Source organism: Chinchilla lanigera, unplaced genomic scaffold (genome assembly GCF_000276665.1).
Source record: "Chinchilla lanigera isolate Chin_1 unplaced genomic scaffold, ChiLan1.0 scaffold00110, whole genome shotgun sequence".
NCBI classification, from domain to species: Eukaryota; Metazoa; Chordata; class Mammalia; order Rodentia; family Chinchillidae; genus Chinchilla; species Chinchilla lanigera.
Genome location: NW_004955511.1, coordinates 5,048,523 through 5,058,053, shown reverse-complemented (window position 1 = coordinate 5,058,053; position 9,531 = coordinate 5,048,523). Strand labels below are relative to the sequence as shown.

The 9,531-nt window shown below is 39.7% G+C and overlaps 1 protein-coding gene and 1 pseudogene across 1 annotated transcript; one reads left to right on the top strand and one right to left on the bottom strand.

Annotated features, from left to right (window-relative positions):
- LOC102016625 (olfactory receptor 1094-like) lies at positions 1-582 on the top strand (the record flags this gene model as incomplete). The annotated part of the gene is made up of 1 exon (XM_013506354.1): positions 1-582. A coding segment is annotated over one exon (582 nt), but the record flags the coding sequence as incomplete, so codon positions are not given.
- Positions 1-5,064, bottom strand: part of LOC102016300 — a 7,100-nt pseudogene extending 2,036 nt beyond the window's left edge.
- Positions 5,065-9,531: the final 4,467 nt, after the last annotated feature.

Genomic DNA, 9,531 nt, shown 5'->3' with positions numbered 1-9,531 from the left:
CTGCTGTATTCAGTAAGTATGTCACCCAGAGTTTATGTGCCACTGATCGTTGGTTCCTATGCTGGTGGCATTTTACATGCCACAGTACATTCTGTGGCCACATTTACCCTGTCCTTCTGTGGATCCAATGAAATTAGGCACATTTTCTGTGACATCCCTCCTCTCCTCGCTATCTCCTGCTCTGACACTCACACAAACCAGCTTCTACTCTTCTACTTGGTGGGCGCCATTGAGGTGGTCACGATCCTGATTGTCCTGATTTCCTATGGCTTCATCCTGCTGGCCATTGTGAGGACGCGTTCTGCTGAAGGGAGGCGAAAAGTGTTCTCCACGTGTGGCTCCCACCTCGCCGGAGTGTCCATTTACCACGGGACAATCCTCTTCATGTACGTGAGGCCAAGCTCCAGCTACGCCTTGGAGCACGACATGGTGGTGTCCGCATTCTACACCATCGTCATTCCCATGCTGAACCCCGTCATCTACAGCCTGAGGAACAAAGACGTCAAAGAGGCGATGAGAAAATTTGCTGAGAGAAAGTGGTTTGTAACTAAAGTGCATTTTTGGAATTTTAACCCCAAATAATGCTGGTTTTAAGTCTGTACTATCTATGGTCAAAACTGGAAGAAAATCTTGCTTTTAGTTCATAGTGCTTGTAGTCTTAATGTATCTCCAAGTAAAGTATTAATTAGCTCTCTAGGACAGTATGTGAGAAATGTATTATCACTGTACATGTACATTTTCAAACACACATGTAGACTCATTGATGTTATATAGTCTTTGATATATATATACACACAAATAGAAAATATACACACACATATATAGCTTAATTGAAGCTTTGTATAAACTGATTTTAAGTGAATGGTAGAAGTGATGTTTGCAATCCTAAATAGGGCTTATAGTGGTAAAATAGCACCACTTGAAGTATCCTCATGTTGATTATATTTATCCAGCAACCACTGTTCATTTAATTCCTCATTTTTCAGTTCCTCTTTTGTGGAATGTTATTGCCATTGCCCCCCTTTCCTAACATACTCAGTAATACTGGGCATTTGTATGTGCCTTTGACTTGTTTAGGTCAAAACTCTAGATTTTTCTTCAGTTATTGGGCTTTATTTTTCTACTACCTAATCACTGAAATTGATCCGCTCTGACTATGAATCCAAGTAATTTAAAAGAGAATGATGCAACCTAATAATGTTTTTGTAGACTGTACCTAAGGATAATTAAAACTAATAAAATTACACATTGGAGACTAATTTATGACTGGCTACTATGTGTAGTTTTTTGAAGATCTGAGATCTAGCTCTTTTTGATGCTACATTTATTTCTCAGATAGTGATGTTTTAAGAGAGTTTCTCTGGAAGAGAGGAAAAATGCAAAAATGCACTTTCCTTACAAACCAATTTACTTCTACAATATTTCCAAATCTTACTTACTTTTAAAATTCAAAACTGTCCAGCATTCCAGAATCATGCTTTAGATTTCTCCCACGTACTCTAGGGTTCCATAATTGTCAAGGAAATGTTGTAGTCAAAATTGTCTTCTGGAATATCAGTATGTTATTGCTTGAGATGAACCAAAATAAACATTATTTGGGAAACTGGAAGGCAAACACAAAACGGTAGGATGGTCGCAGTTATACCTACAACAATCTGGTTAAAATTATTTACAAATACACCTGGAATTGATGTTCGGCTTACCTGTAGGAAAAAAAGTCAGGTTCTTCCTTTATCTAGCAGTATCATGCAAATCAGATGTTGGTGAAAATTAGTTGCTTATTAGTGCTTATTTTCCAAGTAAATATAAAAGACTATAAAACAGTGGCATCATGTCAAACTTGTTCATAAAAGTTCATTCCACACAGCTCAGCTACGTTTCCCTTTAAGACTGTTCTTTGATTTTTCACTGTTTTTGTACACCTTCCCTCTCTCACCACTTGATAGGTTTATTTCATTCATTTTGGTGATGAGTATTTGATTACAGTTACATCTGCCAATATGCTGACACTGTCACATTCATAATGAGAGGTAATGGGTCTGCTTGATCTGTTATACCTTCAAGAGTGCAAAGGTACAGGGAATACAGGATTCACTTAGAACATTACTAATGAGCAGTGCGTGAATGAATGTACATGGCTCTCTGGGCTTCTATCCTCCCATAAGCCTTGGTTAGTTCTTTTCTGTGTTTATTCTCATTGCAACGCATGCATCTGACCCTCTGTGCGTAATTCACCACTGCTTTGCTACTCCTCCGCTCCTGTCCATTCTAATGCTCAACTCTTCATTTTTGTGAAACCTGTTAAGGTTTCAGATGTGAAAAATATCAGAGATCAAAACGTGTGTATCGCAAAGGATGCATCTTTGGCAGGCTGAAGACTTTGAAATGAGGGAGTGGGAAAGGGCCTCCAAAGCAATAGTTCTCTAGCTGTCCCCCACCAATTCATTGCCCAATTCCAGATCTCCCCCAAAGCTAAATGAGAATTCATCTTCTCAAAGGTAGGTCATACAAAGTAAACCTGTCACCCAAAAGAATCCGTACAACCAAGAGAAGTGTTTGGCTTTCTGCCACCTTTTCTATGTACAAGCTGGCCGCAGAGACATTCTATGGCCTAACTTTGGTGAAAGTATGTCACCTCCTCCAGGAGGCTTGTGATCTATAACCAAAGGAAGTTCTTTGCACGGAGGAAAGGAGAACGCAGGAAGAGGGACCGTATGAGATTCTCCTCCCTCCGTGGATTATCATTCCACTGAGCCCTTTTGTCCAGTGATGATTCCATATGGCAGTCCATTCTTCCTTGAGTGTTAAGAGAAGCATCAGAAACTTCCCAAGTCTTTGGGTTACTGATTCTGCAGTTGTGCATGTCAAGTAAATATATATATTTAAATTTTGGAGCAGATTATTAATACCAAATAATGAGATTTGTTTTGGTACATTGCTACCTGTGTATAATATATTTTGATTATCTTCACTCCTATTATAATCCTCTCCCTTATAGCCCTCATTCCCAGATTACCTTCCCTATTTCTAGAAATCAGTCTTTTAGATTTCTTTTCTTTTTCTTTTTTTGTGGTACCAGGAATTGAACTCATGACCTTGATTAGCAGAAGATTTGAACTCCTAACATATTTTAATGCATACTGAAAATAAAATAAAATTAAAAGAAGCCAGTAGTTCCATGCTTTGCATTCATAATAAAGTAAAATGTACAAAACTGTCAGTAATTGCTCTTGCATTTCTATTTTCTTTAATAATTTTTATTATTTGCCAAATTGTTCCAGTCTTAATATATGCACTTTCATATAACTTAATTCTACTTCAGTATTTTACTTTATTATGAATTTTTCTTTTAGGTTTTGTGTGTTGACCAATTAAATTTACCAAAAGAAATTTATAAAACATGAAGGAATAATCTTCAAAAACAGTATGCATTAAAATATGTTAGGAGTTCAAATCTTCTGCTAATCATGACCCAAAAAATTTTACATCCACTTCCTGATCAGAGAGAGGATCATTGAGTTATCATATAGCTAGTGTAGTTGGGGGAAACTAGTCATAAAATTTTAGTAAATTAATGAGGGTTATTCACTGAAAAGTTTCTAGGTGTAGATTCTAAGTGCTAGAATGTTTGATTTGAAAGGAATTGCAACTAACTGCTCTTATTCTCTATATTATAAACACAGTGAACTATAAAAAACATGTATGTTTTCATGATAAACTTCTCTAAAATTGTAGTAGGCATGGAAATTGTATGATAGTTTAAAAAGTAAGCATATTTGCTTCTTTGTACATTAGGTTCCCTTAAAAAAAATCACATATATTTAGGCCACAGATTTAACATGTACTTGATGACTTCCAATTACAGTATGAATTTCTGTTACTTTTTTTTTTTTTTTTTTTTTGGTTCTGGGGATTGAACTCAGGACCTTGCACTTGCCAAGCAGGCGCTTATGCCGCTGAGCTAAATCCCCAGCCGCTACAGTATGAATTTCTAAAACAACGTTCATGGACATGTTCAAGATGGTGCTTAGTTAAGCAGAGGGTAACGAGCAGAACAAAGAGATTCAGTTGCTTCAGAGAGAGACCAAAAGGAATTCCGAAGAGGAAAATGAAAAGACTGTAAATGCCTAGCGACACTGTGATTTTAATTGTATGGAGCCCCCTCTCTTCTGCAGGATTTTGAGGACAGCATGTTTCACCTCTTTGTTTCTGAGACTGTAGATGAGTGGATTCAACATGGGGATCACGATCGTGTAAAACACAGAGGCCACCTGATCCTTTCCCAAGGAGTAGGACTTCTTGGGCTTTAAATGAGTGAAGATCATAGTGCCATAAAAGACGGTGACTCCCAGGAGGTGAGAGGCACAGGTAGAGAAGGCCATGGAATTCATTTTCAGGATAGTGGAGAGAATGGACACATAGGATCCAGATATGGTGACGAGGAACACCACTAGGGTGGAGCCAGCAAGAATTAATATCATGAGTTCCACCTCATATGTGTCACTGCAGGACAGGGCTAGAACTGGGGATAGGTCACAGAAAAAGTGCTGGATGACATTGGAGTTGCAGAAATGCAGTCTGCTCATGCAAACTGCATTGACAGTGGCATCCACAGAGCCAATTATATAGGAGCCAGCGAGCAGGGCACGGCACAGTCTTGTGGACATAACGACCGGATAGTGCAGAGGGCTGCAGATGGCTACACAGCCGTCAATGGCCATGGAGGAGAGAAGGAAGCAACAATGAACATAACGAAGAAGTACATCTGGGTGAAGCAGCCCAGGAACGAGATGCTCTTGGAGGAAGCCAGTAAGGTCTGTAAGGTTCTAAGGGTGATGACACTGGAGTAGCTGAGGTCGAGAAAGGACAGGTGGGTGAGGAAGAAGTACATGGGGGTGTGCAGCTGGGCATCCAGGCTAGTGACCAGCAGCATGCCTGCGTTCCCCAGCACCGTGACCAGGTAGATGAGGAGGAAGAGCAGGAAGAGGAGCAGCTGTGCCTCTGCAGAGTCTGCCAGCCCCAGGAGGATGAAGTCAGACACACCGTGGAGTTCCATCTACTCATGGTGTAATGTTTAAATGGGTGAGAAATCAAACTTGACTCTTAGCTGTAATGATTTGAAAAATCATTGTATAAATAGCTCATTATTTTATAATTAATTTCTAGAAATTGGTCAAAATTTACCAAATGAGACTGAAAATATTGAATTTCCAAGTGCACATACTTTTGTCAGTTGATGTTACCACACGGTGTGATGTATAGTACTGTGCTACAGAATTGGAAAGAGCCTTACATGTTCCACAAGCTTCATTAACAAGCTTAATTCCCATGAAAATACTATAACGTAGCTGCTGTTATCGACCTATTTTAGACGTGAAAAACAGCTAAGAAACTCACTTATCTGAAGTCAGAGCAATTAAATTGTGATGCTGTCTCACTCCATTTCTGTTCGTAGTTGTTTGAGTAAACCTAAGCAAAAAATGATAGAAAGCAGTTTTAATCAATTACTGTCCTTTCGTTCCCGTTATCATCTAATACCAATCACAAATAATAAAGTTCCCTTTGAGGGCCTAGGATTGCAGATGAAATAAGAGTATTAATTTCCAGTCATAGTTTTTCCTTCCTTGATCATTCCGAACCATTTTCTACTAAATTGTAGTTTCTGATATGCACATTGCTTGTATAGTATGATTCCAGCAACTCTACTTTTCCCTTTCTACAAATCCTGGCATTCCTTAGGGTAAGGTCCCAATGGTCTCTGTGTACATATTCTTTTGGAAAAGTCCCCATTTTGGTTTACTAAATTTGAAACTATCTAGCTTTAAGAATAATACTTACTGTGACCCAAATGTGGTGAAAATTCTTCCATTTTTATGTCTAGAAACTTGCCAACTATTAAATTATTCTCAAAAATAAAATATGAAATACATTTAAAATCTGAAAATTTCCATAATATAGTTGAGTGTTCATTGTCTTATTCTAAAGTAAGTTAACCTAGAAAGTTTATCCAAAACTTGGGCAAATTGAAACCTCCCAGCGTATCTCAAAAGAATCTGAGGGAGTAAGTTGGCATATAAACAAGGCTATGTGAGCTCCGCTTCCAGCCTGGTAGTTGCAGGATGCCTCATTAATGGGTGCTGAAATAAACACAACCTTTGGTCATCCTAAGGGACCAATTCTAAGTTAGTTTACTCAGAATGCTTCCAACTGTGAAAGATCAAGAACTAAACGAGCAAACGTGTAGCTTTTCCTGTACACAGGCTTTACAGTGAAGAGCATGATCACTTTGTATTCTTTTGATTCTTTAATTTTTAATAAAATATTTGTTTTGAATAGATACATAATATATATCATAAAATATAAGTATTTGAACTGTATAGTTTCCAAACCAGGAACATTTACCAAGTTGGAAGGATAGAAGTTTCCAGAGAAATCTTCACTTATTTAATGAATACTGCTACTGAGGATAGAACATCAAATTTTTCACTATGAAACACTTTGCATTTCAGAGCATGAATCTACCATAGGAACAGCACGTGCTTATTTAAAAATAGTGTATATCAAAATTCAGAGAAATAATTGAAAGTAATTCAAATCTTTTAAGATTTTGGGGACATAATTATAATTTCTCCCAATCATCTCCTTGCATAATAACTACATCGATATGTCAGTGTATGTGGTAGATTGATAGCTGGTGGTCAACTTGTAACATCCAGATGAACTGAACCAGCATGGTGTTGGGTGTGGGAGGCCCACCTAAGGATTGTTGCCAGCAGCATAAGAGGCAGAACTGGAGAAGAAGAAGAGAGGCTGTTGGGAGTTGGTAGAAGCTGTTGGGTGTTGTTAGAAGCTGTAAGGAGCTGTTGGTTCCCTTGGAGGAGCTTGTCATGATGGCTTTCCTGAAGAACTCAGCTGTTGTCATTGTCCAAGGAGCTTGGGACCTTGTTGCCACTGAAAATGGCTTCAGTTCAGGTTGGGGAGCTCTGGTCTTCACCTTGAGCATTGCTTCCTGGCTCTGGAAGGGAAGATGGTGCACTGTTCAGTCTCCTGCAGAAGCTTGCTGCATTGGCTTTCCTGATGAGAGCTCGGCTTTCCTCCTCATCAGAGGAGCTCACGACCTCACTGTTGCTGAGGGTGGCTGTGGTACCTTTCAGGGGAGCTCTGGTTCTTACTTTGAGTGTCACTTCCTGGCTTAGTGCAGATCCTTCAGCCTGCTAGTGCAGGTCCTTCAGTATTTGGCAAAAGCCTTTCAACTTTAATATTAGTTTCTATTTATTTTGAGGTGTTTACTCAAATGCAACTGGTGAAGTTAATGGCACCCAGACTCTGCCTTGTTTGTTAGAGAAATCCAGTTTCCAACCATGGTGAAGGAAAAAGCTAAATAAATGTATCTGTGCTTTTGTTACCGCAGGGCCCTTAAACTATTTTACTAGAAAGCTTAGAACCTGTATCTAATCTCTGTTTTGTAGACCTGAAGACCTTTATCATGATGAGCTCCAGATAATATAAACAAAGCCTGATGTAGACAGCAAAGTTAATTTATACCATGAAAGTAATACTGAGCAGTAGCTGGAATACTGATATTGCCATTTTATGTTATAAGCACACCTGTCCAAGAAGCTAACTCTCTTTACCCGAGAGGTACTTGAAAGTACACTAAAATAACTCCTTGGGGATGTACCAGCAGAGCCTGAAGGACACATTTTGGGAGGGGTATTGTCCTGGGGTTATGATTTGCTATGGTTGTGGGATAAAATGTTGTAAGTGCAAGTGGAGACAGCCAGTGGGGGCTGGTGCAGTATTTAGAATCCCTGGCAATATTTAGCCTGGTTATTTGATTACTATTGCTATTACTATAGTTTTTCTTCAGGCTGGGTGTGGTGGTTCATGCCTGTAATCCCAGCACTCAGAAGGCTGAGACAGGAGGGTTGCTGTGAATAGTTCGATGCCAGCTTCAACTGCAGAGTGAGATCTTGTCTCAAAAATAAAATCATTGAATTTTGCATGCTTATATCTGGTCATCTGAGCAACTACTTTGAAAATAATTATATGCAATGTAACAAACATTGTTGATTTCCTATCATCTTGTTTTGAAATTCTGCATTGTTTTTAATTTTTTTATTCCCTTTAAAATAACAAAACAAAACAAAACAAAATGAAAAAAATTGAAAAATGTTCTTTTTGTTTATACATTCCTGTTGGATGTTTAAGACCAAGTCAAAGTACGACCCATGCCAATCAAAATTTCCTCCTATGGCTCTGTCATCTGTCATCTGCTTGTCCTGTCTATCTTCTGCCTGTCTAGCCAGCTAGGTAGTCCCTAAGGTCTGTCAACTTCCAGTGAGACTCCTCAGGGATTGATTTTGGGGTTCTATGTGGAGCTCCTGGGTCCTCTACCAGTTATGCCATCTGCCAGGAGGGGTCATGGTCCTGGTTGGTCCTACGGCTTCCCCTGGAAGCATGGGGAGCGCTTCTGTTTTGTAACCTTCTTTTTGGCACAGTTCACCCTGGTTGATGCTTGTGCTGTTGTTGCCAGCAACATAAAATTGAGAACTGGAGAAGAAGAAGAGAAACTGTAGGGTGCTGTTTGTTTTCCTGGAGGAGCCTGTCTGTCATACTGGCTTTCCTGATGAACTTGGCTGTTCTCATTGCTGGAAGAGCTTGGGACCTTGTTTTGGCTGAGAATGGCTACAGTTCAATTTTGGGGGGGGCTTTGGTCCTGATGGTGTACTGTTCAGTCTCCTGGAGAAGCTTGTTGTGCTGGCTTTCTTGATATAGACTCAGCTGTTCTCACCATTGGAGGAACTCAGGACCTCACTGCTGCTGAGGATGGCTGTGGTTCCTTTTGGGGGAGCTCTTGTTCTTACTTCGAGTGTCGCTTCCTGGCTTCAGTGCAGATCCTTCAGCCTGCTAGCACAGATCCTTCATCCCACTGGTGCAGACTTTCTAACTGCCACCACTGACCTTTGGGCCTTCTTACTGCAGATCTGTGAAACAGGCCTGCATGGGACATTATTGTGGGCTCTTGGCCTCCAGTTGGACTCGTGGGAGGCATTGTTATGGGTTCTGGGTCTTCAGCTGGACTCATGCAGGACATTACCATGGGATCCAGGCCTTCAGCTGGATTCTTTTCATCTTTAGTGTGTGGACAGATTTCCCACACTCTCTTTGTATATGACTCTTTGGGTGATTATTATAAAATAATCTTATAAATTAAGTGTCCTGTATTGTATTGTTTCCCCTTGTAAATCTCTGACTACAACAGTGTATACTTGCAAAAATTATTATAGTAATTATATACTAATATCTTCATTTTGCAATTAAAGTTTTATAAAATAGCATGACATGTTACATTAATCACTCATTAGCCCACACCTTCATGGAGTACGTATTCTCTATCCTGTGCTAGGTGAAGTAAGAATTCTCAGGCTGATAAACAGACATCATGCTGCATCAAGGAAAGATACAGGTCCTCCTTCTGGGATGTCACCACCACCTACGGCAGTGGTGTGCAACGCTGGAGCAGGGTGC